This window comes from Perca fluviatilis, chromosome 13 (genome assembly GCF_010015445.1).
Source record: "Perca fluviatilis chromosome 13, GENO_Pfluv_1.0, whole genome shotgun sequence".
NCBI classification, from domain to species: Eukaryota; Metazoa; Chordata; class Actinopteri; order Perciformes; family Percidae; genus Perca; species Perca fluviatilis.
In genome coordinates, this window is record NC_053124.1 from 19,798,674 (window position 1) to 19,826,345 (window position 27,672).

At 39.2% G+C, this 27,672-nt stretch overlaps 1 protein-coding gene across 1 annotated transcript in view; it reads right to left on the reverse strand.

Moving 5' to 3' along the window:
• csmd3b (CUB and Sushi multiple domains 3b) overlaps positions 1 to 27,672 on the reverse strand; it is a 383,486-nt gene that overhangs the window by 105,619 nt on the left and 250,195 nt on the right. The window contains exons 8-12 of the mRNA XM_039820294.1: positions 24,084 to 24,171; positions 23,818 to 23,942; positions 12,296 to 12,417; positions 3,233 to 3,336; positions 1,874 to 1,986 (exon numbers count right to left, since the gene is read on the reverse strand). Coding sequence (XP_039676228.1) covers positions 1,874 to 1,986; positions 3,233 to 3,336; positions 12,296 to 12,417; positions 23,818 to 23,942; positions 24,084 to 24,171 — 552 coding nt within the window. The remainder of the gene's footprint in view (positions 1 to 1,873; positions 1,987 to 3,232; positions 3,337 to 12,295; positions 12,418 to 23,817; positions 23,943 to 24,083; positions 24,172 to 27,672) is intronic.

The window sequence follows — 27,672 nt, forward strand, 5'->3', positions numbered from 1 at the left end:
ACTCAGTATTGATGGAACTTTTCAGGGTATTTGGATTTAAGTGAAAAAGAGTCAAATGTAAGGATAATAAACATCCAGTTGAATGTTTTCTACTATAATGCAGGGATGTTGAAAGTATCATGGCCATTTTTGGGATCTACTGTTAAAAATCTGGGTGTGATAATGGACAGGGATTTCAAAGTAGACAAGCAGATAAACTAATAATTTTTCAACTAAGGCTCTTATCTAAGGTCTTTTTTCTTATCTTTTAGTGATTTTGAAAGGGTTATACATGCTTTTATCTTGACCCGACTTGACTACTGTAATGCCCTTTATGTTGGTGTAAACCAGGCCTCCATCTCACGCTTGCATTTCCCCCGTACTGGCCTCCCTTCACTAGCTCCCTGCACATTTTTAAATTGATTTTAAGATTTTATTGTTTACCTACAAATCACTAAATGAGCTTGCTCCAACCAATCTCTCTGGCCTTTTACAACCATACGGCCCCCCAAAGTCACTCACGTCAGCTGACCAGTTGCTCCTTGTGGTCCTAAGATCAAGGCTGGAGCACAGAGGAGATCACACCTTTACAGTTATACCCCCCATACTCTGGAACGCATGTTAGGCTAGACCCTACACTGCCTGTTTTTAAATCCCTTCTTTAAACAGATCTTTATTCTCTTGCTTTAAACACACTAAAATAGTTGCCTTTCTATATTATTGTCATTCTGTCTTTAAACTGATCTGTGTGTATTTACTGTGTTCTTTCTATTTTTTAGTATCTTTGGTTGTACAGCACTTTGGTCAACTTTTTTTTTTTTTTTAAATGTGCTTTATGAATAAATTTGGATTGGATTGGACTGGATACCTTCTGCATTTCTGTAATGCAGTTTCTTGTTACTTATTACTCAACATAACGGCAATATATCTGTGACTAATGTTGGCCAAAAATAACGTCAGGCCAATCCAGTATAAATGTATTCTCCATTGTTAAAAGTATAAAGAATATACATACTGTAGAGAATATAAACAGCTTAATCCCTGCCAATAAAAAGAATGTCAGGCCATAATACTCGTACAATGGAGTATCATCATAAGCATGGATGCGTTTAAATGGTGATTCTCTCCATTCATTTTTCTATTGATCTCTATGGGGAACTTATTCAGGAGAAATGAACGAGTTACGTGCAGCTACTGTGGAGCCCCTTAGCAGATGCCCATTATCATTTCAAGTTGGTTCGACACCCCGGATATCTTTAAAGATGGACTTAATTGGTACTTAATTATTTTGATTTGAAAAGCTGTGTAGACCTTTTTAATTTAAGTCAACATACAATTCTGCACCTTTTTTAAATACACTACAAAACAATGGTTAAACAGCTTTTTTTAATTTGGACTGTCTATTCTTTTAATCACCATTTAGTCACTCTATTATTCGAACTTCACAATGAAACACAAGGAGAATAAAGGGCAAAGATATATTCAAACATGTATGCGTTCACTCACTGCATACTGTACCAGACTTAGCACTGTGACCTCATTATGGCAATAAATCCAAAGATAATGAGGAACACAAAGTTCATTTCTGCAGCAAAGCTCACCTCTCTGTGTTTCATGGACTGTAATCAAATTCACACTGCATCTATCAAATAGAGAACTTTGGAAAGGTTAATATTTTTAGGAAGGCAGGAGCTGAATCAACAGAACAGATTAAAACTATTTTTAATTGATGGTAAGATAAAGGTCAGGTTTTGCTAGACAAACGGTCTACAGACACACCGCTTTTAAAAGTTAACTAAAGAGCTTATGCACAAATATTTTCTCATCTCCCTAAAACAATTATAATTCATCTCTCTTTTTCTTTCTCAAACACACAAACATGCTCATTTCTTACCCTTATAGTTGATCTTGAATCCTATAGAGCCGACACTCTCATCTGACTGTAGGTGAAGCCACATCTGGTGGGTCATACTGACTATCAGGTCAGGAACAAAGCTACCTGATAGGCTGGAGCACAAAATATATATTAAATCATTGTCATCATAATCACATTATAAAATGTATAATTTGCCCCACTGCAATCATAGCCATAATCAAATTCTCATGCGCTGCTCTGAGTGTGCACACATTTCTGGATCATCCTGCGCTGGGGATGAATGTTTTGATTTGGTTTGCTTTGGTTCTGCAGAATGCTGCCTCAAGAAAGCAAATTGCTCAGAGTACATTCATGCTATCCAGTGTTTTGTCAGGCTGCCAACACCTTTTTAGGCATGAAAGTTAACAGTGACTGACTCAAACTGAATTGAAATCATCCACTTTGTAAAGGCTCCGCATCTGTTATCCTTTCGGGCACTGCAGAAAATATTTAAAATTCAGGAACAGTCCATCTTTTTAAGTGGAGCACACATAATGCAGACTGCTGTTTTATGATCTGACTAATTGCGACAAAGAAGATTGAGGATTTCAGCCTAGCTGGCAGCTGATGGCATAACATCAAGAACCAGAATGAAAATGGACAAAGTATAAAAAAGGAAATTTGGTTTTTACTCTGATCATTTAAACTTCATGTGGAACATGTTAACTGTGTTGTAAAGCGTTTGATAGACCGACAATAGTGCAGCTGTTTATGACGGCACCTGGTCATTATGGAAACACGTTGTGTGTTGCACAATCTGCTTTATAAGATCACTAAAAGAAAATGCAGTTCAGGCAGCACATGTCCTGAAAGTTATTACATTCATCTTTAAGGAGTTTATCTCACGACATTACTTTGTTGAAGCTGTTTTGTAGCCATAATCTGCCTGGTGCGACAACAGACCTTGCTCTGTATGTATCTCATCATTATTGCTCTAAGAATACAATACTGAACTTAATAAGCATGATTTTCAAGCAGGGTAGAAGTTCTGAGTGTGTTTTTCATTAATTGGGGGCACTGGGATTTTCTTTCATAAAGTAAAACAATCTATGAATTAGAATCTGTGATCCTTGCCTCTGAAAACTTACTGTGTGTGTTTTTTACCAGCAGCTACTACACTATTCATGTTGGCATTGTTAGAGACATTGTACCGTGTGGCATTCCCCACCTCTGATTCAGAAAGGAATAATGTAGCAAAGCTTCTATATTTCTAAAGTCTTTCTCTGAGGGATTTACAGTCTGTCTACCTTTGACACAAATTATCCTAAAATGCTTGATTTGGATTAGAAAAAAACTCAAAATAAATGAGAGTATGTAAAAGGATAGTGTAATACTTACACCTGCAGTATAGCTGTAGGATCTCCCACCTCTCCTCCATCTCCTATGGTCAGAGTATCATAGGCTATCTCCAGGTCAAACTCTTCAAAGTTGATCTGGATTACCTAAAGTTCACACACAAAAACACAGACACATACATGTCAGTCTCAAACCAGTCAAAATCCATCTGGGACTGATATTTTAATTTAGGCAAGTTAGGGATACTAAATCAATAGCCACAAGAAGAAGAAGCAGATCCTGAAAACAGACAAACATTGGAGACCTTAGAACCCGACAGCATATGGAAATGTTTATAGAACCCAGTGTAAGAACTAGGGGTGACCCAGAATAGTCGAATATTCAATGCTTCAAGCGAAGGAGCCTGATTCGACTGCCAATCTCACAGTCAAATCTACGCAGAGGCGTTGGGGATGAAATGAGGATCATGCCATTTTGGCTATATGGGGGTGCTCAATGTCTGATTTAACAATGAACTACCCGTTTTATCCCAATAAGTTAATTATTATGATATAAATATCAAATTATATTGCTCTAAATAAAAATGTGAAAAGAAAGAAGCTTTTAATACATCTTTGTAAAATGCGTGAATAAATCCAAACGCTCCATGACAGATTTAAGTTGTACTTTTCATGATCTGTGAGCGATGGAGGAGCATCTTGGCAGCAGGGATTTAAACACCTTTAACTGAAAATGTCTGGGAGAAGAACATCTTAAGTGTGGGTGCACTTTGGAATAGTAAAAGATGATGAGAAGTAAGATGCAAGTTGTGTGCCACCGCCCGATACAGGAGCACAGCCGTGGTCCAGTGCACAGCCCACGGCATGATCCGTCCACCCCACTGATCATCAAATCCCTCACACCAGACCAGCAAGCCGCGGCGTTATATGCCGGGTGAAGCCGAGACAACGGTTGTGTTTGTGGCAGAAAAACATTGTGACAAGAGGATTGTAAAAGAAGTAGAGAGTGCACGCAGTAGGACAGCAGACTTTTGCTCCGTAAGCTCTGCTTCTCGTCACCGGGGGCCAGCTGCTGACTGCTCAGTGACAAGCTAGTGCGTGCTCCAAACCTCTTTCAATTAATCTTCTCTACCGCTGCACCACTAATGCAATAAGAAGCTACTCTTTTTATGTCTGTGTACTAATCGGTTGCATCTTTTCATAGAAAAGGAGCTTTACAAACAACCTTATCACAGCATGAGACACTTGTTTAAACTCGCTTTTGTCTCATGTTTGTAACTTTGGGATTTAAGTCTTTATTTTTTATTTTATTTCTTTCTTTTTACTTGCTTATTTTCTGTTTGGATCCTACTGTATTTAAACAAATGTTTATCATGTGAAGGACTGTGTGACTTTGTCTGTAAAGGTGCTATATTATTATGTTATGATTAGTCGATCAGTCGACGATAGGCAAGACTTGACGATTCTGATTCGACTATGTAAATAGGGGTGTCGGGGACACCCCTAATAAGAACCATAAATTTAAAGGACGTAGAACTGTGCCATAATATCTACAATTGTAGGGCCACTGTTAGGAAAACACACTTTCTTGTAAATTCTGAATTTATCTGATACTGTAATATGACATAAACCACTGTGTTATTCTCATAATATTACAACGTGTGCCTTTGTCTCAACTTTATCGCTGAAACATTTCAACCTTGCCTTGGAATATTGTGACTTTTTAGTAAAATCACGACTTTAATGCATCACACAATGTGGTGGGATTTCATTGAGTGTTAAAAGAAGAACTAGGAAGAGACGAGAAACACTTCCTGCGCTGCACTTGAAGCTGGGAGAATCAGCACGCAGCCCAAAACTCTGATCGAGAATTATTAAACCAACACTTTCCGTTTCATCTAAGACCAGAGAGAAACACATTTGGCAGAGGAGAAGACAGAAAAGGAGAGAGGGGATGGAAGAAGAGACAGGAAGAAAGGATGATATGGACAGAAAGAGGAGAGGAGAGGATGTAGAGAGAAGGAAGAAGATGGAGGCAGATGGGAGAAGGCAGGAGAGAGGAGGAGGCAGCAAATAGGAATGGGGGGGAGGGGGAGGTGTAATAATGAGCAAATCTTTGATGCTAGCTTTCAAAATAGAATTCTGACTTGACCCTCAGGGGGAGACTGAAACCTCTCTCCGCCCATCCTTCCTCCTCTTCCTCTTTCCTTGTGAGGAATTTACAGAATTCCAGATTCAATATTCTGCTGGAGGACTTCAAAAACATCCAAAACATCATACAGGTCTAAGTCTCCTCTGATCTGGCGTGTTAACAGTGAGCATATTTATGTGCATATCAATATCTTCTTATTTCTGAGCATCTGTTTGTGTAGTCTGTATTCAAACATTCCTTTTGAGTCAGGCACCATAAATATAGTTATTTTTCCCCCTTTACTATCTGCAACCTGGACTCCTGGGGACATGAAGTATAAACAGCTTATCCTCACTATGACCGTTTAATCTATGAAGAAATAAGTAACAAATGAAAAACTGAACACACAAAAACAGTGGCCATGCCTTTCCACTCACCTGCTGTTTAACTGCTTATCTGTTGGCAGTGTCACCTGTTTTGCTTGTGTTCATGGGGTTAATTTTTAATTCTGTCACACCAAAAAGCTCAGTTATTTTCTGTTAATTACGTCTACATGAAGTACAACAACTGATGCCTTGCCAAAATAAAATCACCAACACCATCACCTGATGACACCAGAAATGAGTTAAATGAGAGGGCGGACGTGTAGAAAAATGAAGCTGTGATCTGCCCATTGCTCACAATGCTGACTCAGTCGTATCGGCATGTAAGGCATATTGGATTAAAGCATCACCTACAAACCTGCTAAACTCTCTCTGGCAAGTACACACACACAGACAAAGCGGCACTCAAGCACACACTTTCACAAGCGCACACTCGAAACACACTCACTTATACAGATAGGCACAGCTTTTGTGGAGATTAATGTGTCTATTTCTGATTACATAGTCAACATTTTCACACTTATCATAATATTCCTATAAGCCCAAAGCAGGCTTTCAATACAACAGCAAGTCTGACGATAAATAAGGCGCAGTATATGTAGAGAATGTTTTTATTTTATCCAAAGGCAAGACCAGATCCTGCATTTAAAGGGTTAATCATTATGACTATCAAAGTGAACATGTGGTGTTGCATACTTTTTTTAAATTCTCATTTCAATAACCAGCTTACTTGAGTAGTTATTTGTTCAGTATACAGTACATGTTGAAAAGTGATTTCGGATTTCAAACTGACTTTAGTCTTCTAAGCCAGTGGTTCCCAACCTTTTTTCCTTGGTGCCCCCCCCTATTATGTCAACCTTAAATCAGATAAAGACTTGCGCACCCCCTGTGATCTTTGCTGCCCCCCTGAGGGGTGCCCGGACCCCAGGTTGGGAACCACTGTTCTAAGCTCACCAACATTCTAATTTGAAAAGAAAATATACAGCATGACATAAAGAAAATCCCTCTGGACTTTTAGATGCTTCATGGTTTCATAAATGTAGTTTTTACATCAGCCCTGCATTTACTGAAAAACTTCAGACAGTGGCTTTACGACTGGAAAATATCCCTCAAGGTTCATATTAAGTCACAACGGCGAGTAGACAGACACCGTGCTGCTACAGATGCCATTCATCCGTGTCTGAAAAGAGAAACTTTGTCTTTTCTACATTTGAGCATGCAGTTGTGGGGATTTCCTCAATATTGCTTTTTTGCCAGAAAGGTGACAATTTAACACTTTGCTTATAAAAGGATCATTTAAAAAAACAAGAGCTTTGAAAAAACAGAGTCAAAAGTGATAAAATTAAAGGGCAGAGGTTACTGAGTGAGTAGCTTATGATGGACACGGCTAAAAATAATGGCTGATTGTGGCTTAGTATGTTGGATATGCAATGGAGAACCATTCAGCCTTTTTTGTTTCTGCGGCAGGTAACAGACCAGACCTTTTTTTCCCATGCAGTGTATAAAGACAGAGGAGGGTGTGTGTGTTCCGATGATAGCCACTGGTCTGTCTCCTTGTATACGTCCTTTACAGAACACCCTAATGCCATATCAGCACTGTTCACACAGCATTAAACACAGCTGGGATATAACTGCATTACACTGTGCCCATGCATGTCTATCTATGTGTGTGTGCGTGCGTGTGTGTCTCTGTGAACACTGTACTCAAGTCAACTTAGATTGAAACATCATTACTGACAGTGTAGGGGTTAGGGTTTGTGTGTGTGTTCTGTATCTCTTTCAGTGTAGTGCGTGTGTGTGTGTGTGTGTGCAATAAATTAAACTAAACACTACAAATTTCCCCTTTCTTCTAATAGGTTGGTGTTCATAGAAACATTCTTCTCTCGTTCTCTCTCTCTCTCTCCCTCTATCCTCCAATCTTTCCCTCTCTCTTGCTGTCAGCCTCTCTGTCTCTCTCCTTCTAATTGGCTGCTGCATTCCTTCTGTCCATCCATCTATGGCTTCTAGCCAATGAGGCGACAGAATTGAATTTCTACTTGATAAAGCACTTCCTTTGGTTGTCGTGGAGACAATGAGGTGGGGGAGGCTCCTCACTGCCCATACCATAATAAGATCTAGGGATACCTTGAAGATACAGTTACTGTAGGAATATCTGAAACACCTGGCGAGCGCCACTGTCAGTGATGCAAAGAGGGCACAGACAGGGCCGGGAATAATAGATTGTCTGTGACAGTATTACAGTAAACCCTCTGCCACCCGCTCCCCTTGAACATGCTTCTGCCTAGACTGTATAAAGTGCACCATTGTGAGACGACGCAGGCTTTAGCTGATGAAGACTGATGGCCAGAGTCCGTTGCAACTAAATGTTTTTCCCTTTGCTATGGCTATACATGGCTTTTACTGTTGCTATGCAACTACGGTACTGAAAAAAAACCAAACATTTTAAACAGTGGTCTTTTGCTAAATGTTAAACATGTTTGAACCTGAGCCCTTTAAAAGTCTTACACTGTTAATGACTAACAGCAAGTAAAAAAAGCCAGTGCAGATATTTTTTTGCCATGTCATGTCTGCCTCATGGTTTCAGAGTGTATGATTTCTGTAGGCGTACAGGGCATTACTGAATTCAATGCCTATAAATAAGTACAAAGACAGCCTACCCAAAAGTAAGTAAAAAAATTAGAATTTAATAACTTTCCCTTCTTACTGAATGGCCTTGCATGACATATCCTTGGTGTTTGTCATAGTGGTTTTAACTTAATATGCAGCATGGTAGCACTGCAGTAGTCTTATATCCATGGGTAATGCATTACAGTCTGCATGCAAATGCAGATAAAGTGACGTAAAGCTAGTTCAGCATGATCTGGCATTTGCATGTTCAATAACACAGCTGTGTCCAGCATGTGTATTAATGAACTAAAAAATAGATACAGTAGACATAAAGTTGCAACAAGATGGGAACATGGGAAGAGCAAAAGAAGAAACTAAATGATGGGGAAAAAGAAGAAAAGACAATAGTACAGTAAGATCTGTTTTCTGAGAGAAGAGAAGAGAAGAGAAGAGAAGAGAAGAGAAGAGAAGAGAAGAGAAGAGAAGAGAAGAGAAGAGAAGAGAAGTGAAGAGAAGGGTATAGTATAGTATCTTATAGTATAGTAATGGCCAGCCCGACATGCCATCCCCAAGGTTAAATGAGAACAGGAGAGAATGAATTGGCTCTAAAGGCTCATTCTGCCAAAAATAAATGAAGCAATAACATCAGAGAGCTATAGAACCCCATTAACACTTAACCTGAGAGAGAGGGAGCAAATGGGTAGACAGAAAGGGATAGAGGGAATGGGACTGACAGAAACACAAAGAGACAAAGAGAAGAGAACCCATGTGTCTTTACCTCCAGAGTATGAGAAGGAGAAATGTAGAATATGTGTGGGAATGGGTGCAATGGAGAGAGCAATACGAGTGACCTCCTCTTCCTCCCTCTCTGTATTCTCGCTTTCTCCATAGTAATTTGATGGTTTCAGGCTGAGCTCTTTAATGAAGAATCTGGGTAATTCTGAGGACAGTGCCTCTGGGAGTGAGAGAGGAGAAGAGATGGGCAGTGGAAAAAAAGGGAAAAAAAGGATGAGAAAGGGGATATGACAGAAATGGAGTAAAGGATGGAATGGGGAGAGAGGTGTACAAACAATAACAAAATGCAATGTTCTGCTAGTGGGAGAGGCAGGTTCAGTTGGGACTATTCCTCTACTCTAAATGTGTTGTGGTGCTTGCACCATGACCCTCTTCAGCCTCAGACTCTCTCTTTTCCCTGTGTATGTTTGTGTATCTTGTTGCCTTCTCTTCTCAGGAGATCAACTGACTCGCCTGCCCACTAAACTGCCCCTTATTCTATCATCAGCCTTCTAATTGAGGACAGTTTTTACTGCCAGTATGCCAGATCATCAATGCTCCCACTCTATTGTTGCCTGTTACCTGTTGTTGATCTGCCAATTCCCCACTGTTTGTTTGCCTCCTGTCACCTGCCCAAGATACAGTATACCCTGCATTTGAACTAGTGAATTAGCGTTTACTCCACCATTTAGTTGCAACCACTAACTTGAACCATGAGAGAATGGGAATTCCTAAATTATGATCATTACAAAGTCAACATTGTGATATATGGTAAAGCCATTTATGTGATTTATTTTTCAATATATTAAAAGCCTCTATGATATTCAATCCCCTTTCTCATTAAATAAATGCGTACTGAGATGTTCGATATTGGCTTTGTTAAAATACAGCTCTTCTCAGAAAAGTATTACTTGGCTTGCTCCTTTAAATTATAATATATGTCACTGAAGTATTTCAAAATGTCTAAAAATGTATTATTTTTGAAAAAGTATATCATCAAATTGATTGATTAATGCTATTGGCTTTACCAAATTTAAAGCATCTTTCTTTGAATTCTGCTAGAAAGAAATTACACTTATCTGACAGCAGTAAGACAAGTCTGACAGTACCAAAGATGGGAATCCATGAGCAAGATCTAGATTTACATATTAAGGTTTGAGTTTCTTCATGATATTATTAATATAAATGCCAAGACAGATGAAAAATGAATGAAGGTGGGAAATTATTTGTCACTCTTTGTCATGCTCATCATTTGCTTCATCTGGCTCTTTAAAAGGTCTTAGTATATTAATAAGCCTCCATTCCTCCATATTACACAATTTGTCACAAGTGTCTTTCAGATTTCAGTAGCTTTTTTAGTGGAGTTTATTGTGTTTAAGATTATTTTTTAGGCATTTTGTATAATGAAATGCTGTAAGAGTGAAAGGGGGATGACCAGCCAGACTTGAACCAGGGACTGTTTGGCTTATGTTGTATGTGTCTTAGCCCCTGGGGCACTGCATCTGTGTTTGTTCTAAATGGATGCCCATCCTCTTCAGGTCAGCTCCTGTCAAGACCTCAAGTTTGATGTAGTGCCATACATTTTGCATGACATATTGCATATACAGTATGACATGCATATGATTCAGTATGGTTCATGACATATGTGGTGCATTATGGTGCATGACATGTACATGAAATAAAATGGAACATCACAGCATATGGTAGGGTACTTTCTTAATAAATTAAAGATAAGGGCTATAAAAATGACTTAACGTAGCTGCAGTTGATCTGGTCTTCATTCTGGTCAATGTGTTTGGCAATATCCATAATCATACATAATAAAGACACATTCATTTTCAACCTTTAGCACACATCGAACACACACACACGCATGCATGCACGCGCACACACACACACACGCAGGGTTCACGCACGCCACAGGGAGCAGAAGGGCATTAGTACTTTAGCCTTGAACAGTCACATACACACTGTAGCCTTCAACAGAGAATGTATTACTCTAGGCCATAAACCAGAGGCCTTGGACTGTGACAGGGAGAGTTGTGTGTAAGTAGGGGAGAGAGAGACAAAGGTTTTGAGCAAGAGCAAAGCAGCCAAGTGTGTGTATGTGTGTGTGTGTGTGTGTGCGTTAAAAGACCTACTGTTGTGTATTAAACACACATGTACTGTATGTTAAAGAGTATCTGTGTTTGTGTGTGTGTGCATGCGAGTGTGTGCGCATATGTGCATGTGCGTCGCCTATGGGGCTGACGCAGGTGTTGCCATTGACGACAGAGCGGTCACCAGTGTCCTGTATCTCCTGAATACTAATCACTTTTCTCCAGGAAAAGCGACCAATCGCAGCTATCCATCTAACCTCCAGCCTATCGTCTGCCCCTTTGCAGTATTAACCAATCACACAGAATTAGACACTGATATGCTCTGACTTGCATATCATTTAAAGTACATCCTACACTCATTATTATCAACACATTTCAATTATGTAAAACTAAACTAACTTTGTAAATGCCTGTTAGGGCTGCTGTGTTATATCAATTAAAATTACATTGAATGCATACAATCAAATGAAGCAAAGCCTGCAAGCTAGTTCAAAGCTAGTTCAGGCAGACGATTTGAGCCGAGTTGTTACACTCACATACACACATACTGACATACTGTACTCACTGCAGCATACTGTATATGCAACACACTTTTTAAAACAAGACTTTGCGATCATAAGCACCACCGACTCTTGCTCTGACATTTCACAAACCCCACTTCCACCCCATCATTCACCTGCAGGCTTTAAGTTTGGTGGTTCTTTTTGTTTAGCTTGGATAAACTACATGCAAAATATAAATTTTGTACATTCTCCAAATATGGATTCCCATAATAATAAAGTAATTCAATTTGTGTTGGTTGACTCAAATAGTTTTATAATTAAGTACTATTACAATACCATTAATTGTTTGTTTTTGCAAAGCAGAAGCAGAGATAAGTTATACAGGATTTTACATATTACTGTATTACATCTACATGTGTATATGTGTTTCTATGGGTATGGCAAGTGTATAAGTCACACATACTCTGTGATCCAAATAAACAGATTGAATGGTCATATTCCATTTAGTTACACAACTTTATAGTAGCAACGTGTGTAAATTAACAACAATTCAAATTTGAGAGTTTGTTCGACAGACAGAGAAACAAAAGAGGAGGGAGAGAGATTTACCTTATTGGGATTTGAAGCAGTAATTATCCACACACACTGTGCATTGCTCTCATATTGAATGGGGAAGTTAGGAGATGTAAAGGTTCCCGATGGCCCTTGAAGATTACTGCCACACGTCTTCACTGTGAACAGAAAAATTATGTTATTGTTATTAGTAGCAACTGTACAATGTGGTGGTATTAGCAAGAACATTTGTATACTGTTCAGTCACAGCACTACAACAAATAAATAAATACCTTTAAAATCAAGCCATTTTTTTTTTTATTCTTAGCCACAGACAGCAAAATATAGCACTTGTGGATCAAAGTTATAGTGTAGTAAAAACAATTACAAGTCACACTAATACAATGCTAAGAGTGCGGTGACAGAAAGAGAAGACAAGAACAGAAAGAGGCACAGAAGGTCAGAAAGATGTTATTGATACTGTCAGCGACATCTCCCTGGATATAAGTACTTAATTGGAAGCTATTGGCTGTGAAATACCACAGGATTAGGTAGTATTGACTGATAGAGACTGTTGCCAGCAATTTACTCTCAAAATCTATTGAAAGTCAACAACTTCCAACTACTAGTTGGGAAAGAATTATATTCCATTTTGGGACAACGCACATTAAATATCACAGTATGATGTAACAGATACAGTTGCTTTCGTTTACTTGAGCAAACAAGCTAGATTTGGTTGACCTGTGGTGTAAAAGTGTGCAGTTTGAGTTAAGAGTCTTGAGTTGGAATTCATAGAAGCATATTACTGTATGTCAACACAAAGTCATGCAAACTCACAAACACAAACTCTGAAGCTACACTCACTGGGGTGTTAAAAATGACACATGCTAGTTGTTCGATAAACCAACCAAGCCTATATTAGGCTGTTTGTTCTGACTGGATGTGATAGAGAACCTGCTTGTCTGTCCTTGGGTCGTCCTGTTAGAGTTGGGAGGTAATTTTCTGGTTGGTTTGAAGCAGTGTTTGTTCCTTAATTAGTTTGTTCAGCAGTAGGCCACGGGAACACGTACAGTTAACAGCAGCATGCACACACACACACACACACACACACACACACACACACACACACACACACACACACACACACACACACACACACACACACACACACACACACACACACACACACACACACACACACACACACACACAAAAAGAAGCACATAAGCATGAACGCTCATATGGTCACATTTTACAAAGCACATGTGCATATGCACATACTGTGCAGCCAAGAAACACTTAACACTGCAAAATAACAAGCTTGAAGGCACACACATTTGGCGACATGCATCGAAACATAATTCACACATACTCACCATGCATACACAATTCACAGAAATGCATACTTTCAAGCACTCACACAAACACACTCCTGGCTGCTGCTGTGGCTTAGTGGTTAGAGTGAAGGCAAGGGACAAGTAAAAGAATCACATCACAGTGTGTTTGTGTTTCGTTGTGCGTGTAATGGGGTGTGTCTGTCAGGTGCTGTAAGAGAGTGTCAGAACAAGTACAAGAGCCCTTAGAGACAACACTATATCTCTCTTGTCTGTCTCTCTGTCTGTGTCTCTGTGTTTCCCTGTCTCCCTGTCTTCTGTATCTCTGCCTGAGTTCCCCCTGACTAAACCCAGTTAATGCTTGTTTCTCTAATTCTCAATGCATCTTCAGTTGACCTTCTCTTGTGTTCAGCTCACTGCAATTTATAAACTGATGGATACATAGTGATGAAGTCTGTGTGTGTGTGTGTGTTGTTTGAATTGCACGTGAGAAATGACTTATCTGCATGTCTCAAAGAGTGTGTGTGTCTCTGTAACAGGGTGTGTATGTGTGTGTGTGCGTTGACAGCTCAATCAGCGTGGCCAGAACGAATGGCCAGCCCATCACTGTGCCAAAAGCAGAATGGGCATGGTGTTGCTATAGCGATAGCGCGGAGAGTTATCACCAGAATTACTAGAGGAGCTAACATCCCATCATTTATATTAAACTTCACCCGTCTCTCTGCATCTGTCTGTCTGTCTTTCTCTCTGCACCTTCTATTCACACTGTCTTGGTCCCTGTATCAGCCATTGTATGTACTTCGTGATTTACAGTACACTATCATTTGCTCTACCTGTATGTATAACTCTCTTTCTCTCTATTTTTCTTCCTGTCCCTTATTGAAATTGAAACTGTTTATTTAAGAGGATAACCCCTTGAGATGAAGCATCTCGTTTTCGAGGGGGTCCTCGAGACAACGGACAATAAGACAAGGACAATACAATACAATACAGCACATATACATTCACACTCGCTAGAGCTCTCCCTCATCCCACCCCACCCCACCCACCCGCTCCACCGACTCCTTATTGAAATCAAGTTTGTATATAATACATATTGCAGTATTAGGAAACATAAAAACATTTAGCCCATACATACACATATGCATATATATACATATACACACATATATACATACACACATAATATTCGTATGCACACCTGCACCCTATACCTGAGGAAAACATTTACAGTAAGAGTTTGCATACACATAAGTAAAGACCGATGTTTTAAAGGAGTGCAAAGAGGTGACAGATCTTAGAGACCCAGGCAGGCTATTCCAGTCTGAAGGGGCTTTAAATTTAAAGGCACGTCTACCACTTTCTTTATCGATGTTTGGCACAGTAAAAAAAGGGATATTCAGTGTGTCTCAATCTATAACTGTGTCTGTATGGAATTAAATATTCCTTCAGATAAGAAGGATATTCAGAGTACACACATTTAAAAATAACCTGGTACCAGTGATACTGTCTTCTGGCTTTTGGTGATAATAAGTTCAGTGAGTCATACATTACACAGTGGTGAGTAGTAAAAGGACATCTCAGCACAAATCTGCATATATTATTAAAAGCAACATTTAATGGTTTAAGATTTAATTCTGAAGTGTTTTGATAAACAACATCTGCATAGTCTAATATAGGAAATATTAATTGTGACACAATTCTTAACCTAATCACTTGAGTGAAACAGTTAATAGAGCAATACAAGATTCGTAAATTACAGTTGATCTTTTTTACAACAGAATTAATATGACACCTAAAGGAAAGTTTTGAATCAAGCCAAAGGCCCAGATATTTAAGTTCGTCAACTTGTACAAGTGGTTTGGTTACATGAAGTGAGAGTCTTAAATGTCTGTATACATGTAACTCCGTTTCTCTTTATTTTTCTTCCTGTCCCTTTCTGCTTGTGACTTCTTCATCAACAACGGTGGATTGATTAAGTAAGTGCAATTTTGAGGTACCCACTTGAGCATTTCCATTTTATGCTACTTAATAATTCTACACTAGTACTTTACAAGTCTGAACTTTCTACTTCACTACATTTAGGTTGCTGAGAGCTCAGTTTGCAGGCCGGAAAAACAAAACAATGAGCTAAACGACACTTAAAAGCTCTGTAGAGGTGCACATATCGGTGCCAATTCTCTATAGATTTATTACTAAAAGTGACACCTTTTTATATTACACCTTCATTTGATTCATAATAAAATCACAGTGTGCAGCTTTAAGTTAGATTTTGAAAGCAGGACTTGTACTTACTTGGACTTGTAATGGAGTATTTTCATAATGGTTGTCTCACAGCATTTCTGTCTATCTGTGTAACTTTATCTCTGGCCGTGTCTCTTTCTGCATATCTTTCTCTCCCTCTCATCATTATTTATACTGGCACACAGTAGAGAGGGCTTAATGCCAAAAGGGCCACACTATCATTGAAGTGATAATGAATTCTAGATCAAATTAAAGTTTTTGATGAGGTCTATCTGGTACTAAAAGCATATTATTGGAATCACAAGCGAGATTAACTGAATGCTTTAGGCAGGAACTGCAGTATGTGTGTTTGTGTGTGTGTGTGTGTGTGTGTGTGTGTGTGTGTGTGTGTGTGTGTGTGTGTGTGTGTGTGTGAGTGAGTGAGTGAGTGTGTGTGTGTGCGTTCGTGCGTGCGTGCGTGAGTGTGTGTGTAACAACATATCTGCTTTTTGGTTTATATATTCAGATCAACTGGATTCCCCCAGGATTCTCACTTTCTCACTCTAGCACACACACACAAACATGCACACTTGTGTAAACCATTGGGAAGTGGAGCAAAATTAAATGATTCAGGCAAGGATCACATTGCCAAAGCCTACAGTGTAGCTCGAATGCCCTTCCTCACAGTTCTCCAAAGTTTTGTTTTATGGCTTCAGAGCATAACTGACACACCCCATAAGCACTGCGAAGGTTGCTAAGAGAGAGTCTGCATTTTAACGTTGTTGATCAACTTCAGAATGTTTTGACTTGGTTTTTGTAGTGTCTTCTTATTGTCTGATTATCTAATCACATAACGTTGTAAATCATGTTTTAATCGAGAATTGAAGTGAAAGGCCCCTGGGCCACCTCTTTCATTTTTGACCACTAGATAATCCCAAAGCTAAGGGTGGCTCCAGATGCCAGATTCGCAGGTGAGATCTGATAATGAGGCTATTTTGGTACAGACCACTAAGGAAAAGCAAACATAGGGGTACCTGTTTTTTTAGAAATCAAGGCTGTTGAGAGGGCCTACATGATGATACCTAACACGCTGCATAACATTTAATTGGTACAAACTATTAAAATGTGTATGCTTGAATTCAGTTAAAGGTGCTGTAAGCGATGTTGGGTGACGTTACTTCTTGTTGACGTTCAAAGTATTTTCAAACAAAACAAAGAATAGCTCGCTCCTCCCTCCTCCTCATCCCGTTCCCTCCCTTCTGTGCTTCAGCGCACTAACCCCAAATAAATCCTTCTTGTCCATTATTGGCTGAACACTGGAACACGGTTTGTGTAAGTCTGCATGGACCACTTTGTTTTTGTTGGCGTGTGTGGACCCTAGGCTGTCTACAGAGACCGCGTTTTTTTACAGTGTGTTTAGGGGACCGGTAGCTCGCAGATAGTGAGGAGATTTTTGTTGTCTGTGACAAAAAATGTTGTAGCCTAAAAAACGTGTGACATCGCTTAGAGTACTTTTAAGAAGTAGTGCGGCAGACCCGAGGACATCTGGCCCAGCTGACAGTTTTTCCCACTACATTCTCCATTCCAGTATAGCAGACACTCATAAGCGTTTCCTTCGGTTTGATCTGTGCCTTACACTCAAGGTCTATAACTGCTGCTTTCTCGGCAGGATGGCCTTTGCGGTTAGTGAGTCGTCCCCACAGTGGAGGGCTCAAGTTCAATCATCCATACAGCAATACCTACTGAGGCATAGCAAGGCCACTTAAACTCATTCTGTTCTAGATTATCTGCCTGACCCTGCACCCCAGAGAGCATAAACAGCATTCGGGGTGAAGTAAATCAAATAGAAAACAAAATCGAGAATCATACAGATGAGTTTTCAAAGGTACACAATTCATAGGCTTATTTGGAAATAACGTCCTCTTGGTACAAAAACATCTTTGGTCCCAGTGCTTGTAAAGCGCTGAACGTCTCGATGTTATCAAAACTTCAATCACTATTGTACACTTTTACCAATACATTGCTACTGGTTTGGCTTATGTCCTGTATACAGTAGACGTTATCCAGTGGAAAGACATTCCAGCTATCAATGAATAGACTTTGTAGTATTTTGGGAACTCAGGAATCAATCAATGTCGTGACTTGTATACATAATCCACCAGTCCATCAGAAAATGCCCAAAAGCTAACTGTGAGGTGATTTTTTAAACATGGTTAAGTTCTTCATGATGGTAATTTCTTTATCAAAGGAACTTCATGATTAAAGTACATTACTTATTAAAGGAACATCCCCTTATAAGGACATTTCTCATTAAAGTAACTTTGACAATGATGATGTTTAACCAACTATGCAGGTAAGCTAAAATGAAATCCTCAAATCTGGATTTTGAAAGAAAAAGTTAGGGGGCATCTTCTATTTTCACGTCGATAACAAGGATACAAATATTACTTAAGGCTATCATGTTCATTTTGTTACAGGTACCCTTTGTCTGTAGTGTGTTTGACAGTTTTTATGGTACCAACAAGTCTAGCAAATTTGATTTTGGATGAATATTACAATGTCAGAAAACCTAATACACTTTTCCAAAGTTAATGTGTTCACAATGAGCCTTAGATCATTGCATTGTGTCAGATTAGAGATCAGCAGCTTCTGCAGCAGCAGACTGACCAATGGACACAGAGAATGATTGATGACATCATTATGCTGCCACACAGCGTTACAATGGCCTTTAACGGGTACACAGACGCATGCATGCATGCACGCACCCACCCACCCACCCACACACACACAGTCATTTAATGTAGTTGTACAGTACAATGTCTTGACACTAAAGTTTCTTTCCTGTTGGAAGTCAACATATGTGCATTTGTGTGTCTGTGTGTGTATCGGGTTGACATATAGCACCCTTTATTGAGTCAGTATATTCAGGCAGATCAACTGAACTCCCCTGGAGTTCTCACACACATACACACACACACACACACACACACACACACACACACACACACACACACACACACACACACAGTTGGCTTAGTGGCCTTGCCATCTGTCCATTAATCAAGGTGCCACATGGACTCTCTCTCTCTCTCTCTCTCTCTCTCATAAAGTAGTGTAGGAGTGGCAGAAGGGCATTGCGTGCATTGCATGGCTGCTTTGTAGTTTATTTGTTGTATTTAGTTTTGTAATTGTCTTTATTGTATTTAATAAAGTGATTACCACTCCGTCTCTCTCTTTTTATCTGTATCTGTCTCTTTCTATTGGTTCACTGTTGTGATATAAAGGGCACATTTTCAAGATGCATTCACTTTATTTTCTCACTAATGTTCCAAACGACACATTTAGCTGTATTTAAGTGTTTTGACAGAGGTGACCCTTGAATAAGTCAGCTGGCGTGATGCTTCCTGACAGATTGCCTCTCTCCCAATGTTATTCATAAGTTTCCACTTTTGGCTGGTCTGGATGTAAAGGTCAAATATGAACTGTGTTCAGCTAGACACAGCCTTTCTCTAATTCCATTTTTGTTCCAAATAAGGACACTGTGCGTTAGAGAACACAATGTTTTCTCACTGAAGATCAAATGAACATGTAAATACAATTATGCCTGCTCTGCTCTCACACACTAATTTACTTGTTGAACTCATTCCAAAATGTATGTTTGTATTATTTATGCCAGCAAAGCCAGTGGAGGTGCAAACAGAGGCACAGATTCATTGGGATCAAGTACATGTTACAGCTATTCTGTCTGTTTGGTAATTCTGTGGCTTAAAATGAACACACTTGTGTCAAGGTAGATTGCGTGGTGCTGCTCAGGTTGGATTATGCAGACGCAGCACAGTTTTTTGTTGGCTTGACACATTTTGGAATGAAAGCTCAGACCACCTCTTCAAACATAGCAGGTACCTTGATTAAAATTTCTATCAAAAATAGGTACTCAACCTCCTATAGTTTTACACACACTTGAGTGGCAAGCCACACAGGTTCCATGTTGAATCAGTGCAAATCTTTGGAGTATATCCTTTAGTACAGAAACAGAAATATAGTTGAATGATAATAATACTAGAAAAAATGTATTGTACTATAACTTATTGTTGAAAAGATCTCTCTGTCTAGACAGGTCTAAACAGCCTAGACCTGCACACGCTCCCTTCCAGATTATGCTACGTTTGCCACTGTGTTACGTTAAGATCTGCGACAATGAATTGACACACATGCACTCTGCATTCAGTGTAATAGAGCCTGATGTGTCAGATGCCTAAAAAATCCCTACACTTCTTGATTGTGCATGTCTACACAATGTCAATATTGTATCCTGGTTGCTAACTGGTAAAAAAGGGCGTCCAGCAAAGGTGGAAAATAAAACCTATGAAAGTAATAATAGGAGCCACAGACCACAAGACCACTAGTCAACAGCAAAGTTGATTCTACTCACAGTCTAATAGCTTTACACTAGCCACTCTCTCTTGCCTCTGAGGCATTTTTATTTTCAGATATTTCAATATTTGATTTTTGTCCCTCGGGGGACAGGTTAAAAAATAGTGGAGTAGTCTCTATATTCTTTCCAGGCTTTTCAGCTAAGCCACCGCTACCCAAACACCCTATTTCAAGCTTTAGATATATACTTGCAATGTTTATCATTGCATAGTATTGTTATTTTTCTTTTCTCTTTTGAGTGATCTCGGCATATAGCTCAAATAAACCCTCAAGATTGTTGTCAAAAAGATATGATTCCAGTGTTACATGTATCTTGTCCTTCAAGCAACCTCAGTGTGGTTATCCTGGGATTTATGTTTTTTTCTTTGAAGATGGATGTCTTTATGTTTCACCAAAGTAGGACAGAGATACTGCATAACAATGAAACCCAGCAGTACTACTGAGCAGTAAGTATAAAAATGTGTCTTCAATTCCAACAATATTTTCTAAACAAGCATGAATTGTGGATACTGTAATGTCATTCATGGTTATAGGTAGATTTGTCAAAGATAATGTCATGAACTGTGAACAATGCATTTCATAAATAGTTGTTTCGGCTGTTTGCCTGTAAGCGCAGGGTAGCATAAGTTGAGTTGCAGCTTGTATTAAGCGACCAAGCTGGAGTAACAGTGCCCTCCGTTGTGAGATGCTTAAAATAACAAAGATCAACTAACACAGTCACTAGTTACTTAGCAACAAACATGGAGCAGGATGGTGCACTTTGTCATGGCTTTGTCAAAAAGTTGCTCACTGAAAAGTTGCTTGTGCTGGGAATACCAGCGACTGTGTTTTAAATTCAAACGCTTCAACAATGCACACCTGCTACTGAGAAGCTAGAATAGCTCGATGAATGTTTCTCACCCTGCCCACACACCTTTCCCTTTAAAGATTGCAGCTGACTGACGACTGATGGCTCCGTTCCCCAGTGATAGAGGTCATTCTTTTTAACCATTCACTGCTTCAGGTGTCAACGTGAGTGACTTTAAATGTTACTGGCAGTCTCCCTTTGGGGCCCATCATCACATGCGGGTAAATGTGATACTTGACTGGCTTAATGTCAGTGGCTATATTTAATTGCTCATTATAAAGTATTTAGTGATGATGAATCCCTAACAGCCATTAACAATCTTAAAGAGCCAATCAGAGGGTATCAGCACTATAATATCTCTGATAATGAGTTTGATAATAAGGTTGATTGGCAGGGACCAATCAGAGCCCGAGTGAGACAGTCATATCCTAACGGCATTGGCCAGGTTTAAATCCTGCAGGCTTACAAGGATCTTTGCTGTCATGCTAACAAAAAGCTTAATGAAGGTCAGTCCCCCTGCGTGTCTAGTTGAAAAGAGAAACCGAGGGCAGCAGTCAAGGCTTGTGGTTAGACTGTGTCCTTTAACCAGAGGGCACGAGTCCAGGGCATGAGTGCAGGGCACGAGTGCAGGGCCCGAGTGCAGGGCCCCGCGGCTGGCTGGGATCTGCCTACCCTACAAACTCCCAGGGTGCTACTCTGTTGCTGACCTTACACATGATAGAAAGAAAGTTTCCCTACTAAGCAATAACTATCACATCACAAAATCATCAAACAGGTTTTGGCTGGATTCAGTGTTTTCTTAAGGTTCCTCCTACATTGAGATTAAAATGGGGAAGTTGCAAATGGTTCAATTTAAAGTGCTCATATTATGCTCATTTTCAGGTTCATAATTGTATTTAGAGGTTGTACCAAAATAAAAAAAACACCATATTTTTGTTGTACTGCACATTGCTGCAGCTCCTCTTTTCACCCTGTGTGTTGAGCTCTCTGTTTTAGCTACAGAGTGAGGCATCTCACTTCTGTTCCATCTTTGTTCGAGTCGCCCATGCACAGTAGCTAGGTAAGGACTATAAGCCAATCAGACGCAGAGTATGAGGGCGTGCTATGCTAGCAGCTAGGCGAGCATTATAACGTGTGTTACAAAGTGACACGTTCGTCACGGAAGAAAAGGCTGGACTACAATAGAGCTGTTTGGAGCAGTTTGTGAACAGTGTTTTCTGTTGGAGATGGTAAGTCCCTTTGAGGTGGACTTTTTCACTTTGTAAACCTATTACATGCACAAAAAAGATATGGTTACACTTTCCTTGAATTTTTCTACATAAAAGTGACATGACACTGTCATGAACATGTCATTATAAACAAGTCATAAACGTTTATGACATAACGCTTCTTTTAGTAAGTGTCATTCGGTTTTGTCATGACAAGTTATGGTTATGGTTATGGTTATGGTTAGGGTTAGGGTTAGGGTTCATGTTTCATGACTGTGTCATGACAGTGTCATGTCACTCTTATGTAGATACCTTCAAGTAAAGTGTTACCAAAGATATATAACACAATAAAGGAGAGGGAAAAAGGCAAATAGCATAATATGAGCACTTTAACATTTCGTTCTTGGAGTTATGTTCCAAATACTTTAAATCTGTTTAAAAAAAAGAAAAGTTACATCAATCGGTTATGCAAAAGTTCAGTGTGTGTGGTGTTCATATATTCATATCTTGTGATGGATATGGTGAGTTTTACTTTCACATAGGCTATAATTTAAGCAAAAGAGTGGGTGTGACATTTTTCAGCTTTTCCTTGCTACCTACCTCCTCTTCTGTTTCCCTGCCCTCACTTTCTCTAACCCCACTTTTTTTCTCCCTTGCAGTTCTATATCTCAGTGATTATTAGTTAGGTGCTGAAGCTCTCTCTCTCTCTCTCACACACACACACACACACACACACACACACACACACACACACACACACACACACACACACACACACACACACACACACACACACAGCACAGCACGCACGGCACACACAGTGAATATTGGTTTTTATGTTAAAGTATGTGTCTCCATCCACAGTCTGAAGCCTAGTGAAGGGAGACATGACAAACGACTTTGGCATTTAACATGACAGACGCCCTCTTTCTCTCTCTCTGTCTCACTCCCTCTGTGCATGCGCGTGTGTGCATATGTGAGTGTGTGTTGCAAGTCTGAGACTAATACAGTGGCAGATGTGAAACTGGAACCAGTAAGGGGAAGCTGAAGAATCAATGTCTGAAACATGTTAATTATCAGAGCACTTAGAGAAATTATGGAAAAACACACACCTGTCCTCATTAAACATTACAATATGTAGTCACTTGTGATGTTGCTCTGTATGCATGAGCAGATTACATATCTTCTGTTACTTTTAAACTGTGTTGCAAATTGCAATCTGTATGGTATATTGAGCAATAATGATTAGACCTGGTGCTTATGGAGTGTTTTGTTTCATAATTTCATATCCAGAGGCTTGATTCCCAATTGGGAATTTTTCCACTATAAACTTAGCACTACAAATTCATCCTGAGAAGAGGCCAAGGCAACACGCTGGCAACATTTTGAGGCAGTGTGCATTTGGAGTTGAGTGTTTTCTTACCTTCACATGTATGCTTACTGCCTCTTTCTCCATCTGTATGTGTGTCTGTTACTGTGGTGTCATTGTCATTTGTATGCTTGTGCAGAAGTATGTTGAGAGCTGTTTCTTACCTTTACAGACCGGTCTGTGGTCACTCCAGGCCGCAAAGACTTCAGCCACTCTCTGGCAGGTGATGGTTTTACTGCCCTGAAGAACATAGTCTTCTCCGCAACTGAACTGCACCACACCGTCAATGCTACACACAAAACACACACATGATCATAAATAGAGGGAATACACTGAATTATTGTAAATGCATACACATGTACTTTGCATGTGTGTGCATCAATGTCTGAATACAAACATGTCATTTAAAGTTCGTGCGTGCCAATTGTACCTGAAATCATTGCCATGGCGTTTTCCATTCTCTGGCTCTCCCGGGTCAGGGCAGGAGTTAGATGCCTGTCTCACACCACCTTCATTTACTAAACAGAGAGACAGACAGGTGGAGAGCCAAGGACAGACAGGTAAGACTGAGGCACAGACAAGGCTTACAGCAAAGCTACACTGGTTCTATCAAGCAGACTCTCCCTTTAAAGATCTAAGTCTAAAGTGTCTGTGTCTGTCATTCTATTAGAAACATTCAGCACAAGACGACTCCAGGAATTTCCAGCTCTCCCCTTTAAGTTTCAGGTTTTGGAAGCATCCCTGCCTCGTCACTTATTCAATTTAGAGGTAGCAGAAAACAGGTGGTAGGAAAAACACGTCAGACAGACCAGGAAACAGACGGGTTAGGCGGTTAAGTAGTCAGACAGAGATGACACAGCACTCCAGATAGATCTTAATGCTCACAGAAACACGAGCTAATCTTGACATTAACACTCCAAACATCACAGAGACAAAAGACAGAACTGTACAAATACTTTGAGACTGCGACATCACAACAAACATGCATCTGACACGATGCATCTCGACTTTTATTACAATAAGGCTGTTGACAGTATATGTACTGTATGTGGATTTTATTTATTTAAAAATGTTATTTTATTGCTTGTTTGGTTGTTTAATCGTTTTCTGTAACTCGGTCTTGTCTCACCTTTTTTCATACATATAAATAACACCACAGCTATGTTTCATTGGCTCTACCTAAAAGACACTACAGTACAGAATTTGTAATTTTATAAACCTCAACCATTCACAGTCCATTCTTTTTATTGAGCATTAAAAAGTTTTAAAACTTTCGAGAAAAATACCTGCTGGGTTAACTATGAGCAATGAACAGTGTGTCTGTGTCTGTGTGTGTATGTGTGTGTGTGTGTGTGTGTGTGGGGGCAAAAAGCTTCTGTATCTCTTAAGGAAAGCCAAAGAAACATAGCTGTCAGGCAAGTGAAAGAATTGCAAAACACAAACAACTCTATTCCAATTCAAAAGCTTTCCATTTTAAAACTTTTCCAATTCAAAACACATTGTACATTACAACTCTTGTTTTCTGTGGTACTTTTTTCTAATATCAAGAAGGATCCAAAATGTGCCACACAGCTGTGTCTAGTAGTTTGGATCACAACTAAATTATAAGTAGTAATACAGCATCTTAATGAGCCGTAGTCCATTGATGACCTATTTTTACTCAATGTAAGGCCCCATGTGATATGGTATCTCATATTCCTTAATGAGATCACGGTGAGAGTAAAATTATATGAGTAATCCTTGAGTTCCCCTCATCTCATTTACACCAATGAATTTAAAATTAGGCCACTTCGAGGATTTGTACACGTTTTTCAGGCGTTCATCCTAGCATAATGTCTGGTGTCAGTAGAATATTACTAGAGGGATAAACTTGGTGTGCTTATTTACTTCAGCTACAGTATACAGCAAACAAAACACCCCACGGTGTATTTTGATATCCAAAATGCATGGACTGATATTCAAATAAGAGAGAAACACAACTTACCATGTACTTTGGTGTAGTATAATATTCAGCCTATTTATCTAAAGCAGCAATTTGATGACAATGTGGCAGTATTCTGTTGATCCCTTATTTCATTAGTATTATTAATTAGGGTTTGATTGTGGAAGTACACAATTCCTGTTTTCCGTCATTTGAATGGAGATGGACGATATCCTCATGTCTCATTGTTTTGGTTTTCTTCATATTTTCACTCGATAAATTTAAACTCACCTATCTTTTATGTCGGAGTTATTTTTGCTGATGTAATAAGTCATTGTTCACCTCATCAAAACAAGGTCTTCTTGCACAGAATACAGCTCAAAAACACAAAGCAAAGTAAAGAAAATGGGAAGAAAATGGAAATGAGCTGTTGAGTTTGCAAAAGTCCCACCAATTCAGTTAAATAAATATTATTAGAATATAATAATTAATGTTGAAACTACTGAGTGTTCAGCTGCAAATGGCATCTTTGATATTTGAATAAAGCTATAAAAAAAAGCTGTGTATTTACTTGTTTCATATGTGTTGTTCTGGCACGAGTTGCAAAACAAGTACAATTTAATCTGCCATGAACTCAAACTTAGTTTTAAAAAACACAGGCCGAGAGACAATATTGCCCATTTCTACTTTCACCCAGCCTGTCTGGGCTATCTGACTAACATGCATGTGCATGTTTAGTCCGTATCACCAAACCCAGTAGGTGGTTGTTGTGTGTGTGTTTGTGTATGTGTGTGTGTGTGTGTGTGTGTGTGTGTGTGTGTGTGTGTGTGTGTGTATTTGTTAGAGTAGACAGTTTGTTGCTTTGTTGGAGCGGCTAATTTGACCATCTGGACTATTAACAACATAACAGAGGGACTGGTTACAGTATCAGTACTGTGCGCACACACACACACACACACACACACACACACACACACATATATACAAATATATACACACACACACACACAAAAACCCACGAAAGACACATACATACACACACATATAATGTACATGCAATATACAAAAACGAAGAACCATAAGTAAAACAAAACAAATAGGCACAGACAAACACTAACAAACACACACAGGTGTTGTGCTTCACTGGAGAGCTAAACCAGTCAGAGCAGAGCAAATTAACATCTGAACCAATCAGAGCCAGACTAATTAACATACAAATTCACATCTGTAGAATCAAACCTCAACCATGACTCCCCAACCTGTCTGGAAACCTGATGAATCTGGGATGTGTCTTTGTGCTGTGCTTAGCTCAGCTAATACAGTATTTAAGAGATTCACACATAAATACACAAACACAAAGTGGACAAGCACATAAGGAAAACAAGTGAATAAATCAGAAATGTAAAAATAATAATAATAATAATAATAATAATAATTAGCAAGCATGCAAAACAATTTAATTTAGTGTGTGAACATTTTTGTGTTTTGGCATGTATAAGTGTAAGTCCTTGCATCGATGCATATGTGTTTATATATATCCTTGTAGGTGTGCAAATGTGTGCATATGCATGTTCAATATTTATGTATGAACCTCTGGGTGTGCAAATGTCTGTGGAATAAATGTGTGTACTGTGCTACTTCTGATTAAAATATGTGAGAACGTGCGGAAATATCATCAGCATTATGAGTAAGAGTATAATGTGTGAGGGTTTCTGCTTGTGTGTGTGTGTGTGTGTGTGTGAGTGTGTGTGTGTGTGTGTGTGTAATATAAACAGTGGGAGAGTAAAAGAGCTACGATAAAGATGGAATTGGATATGTAACATTACTCTGTGTGAGGTTTACGTTGGTACTGAAAACTGTGGAGCTTCATCAGTAACAAAAAAGTACTGATCTTCTTGTTGGAGATGTTCATGCTTTTTGTTCATGTTTTGAATGAAATTAAATAATATTCAAGTGACCATTTTTGCTTTATGGTGCGTAAAATGACTCATGGACCATTAGCACCCTTACACTTGACAATTGTATTTCAGGCTGTCTCATTACAGAATTAGTTTCCAAAGTCCAAAAGATCTAAAGATTTCACAAATTAAGATAACAT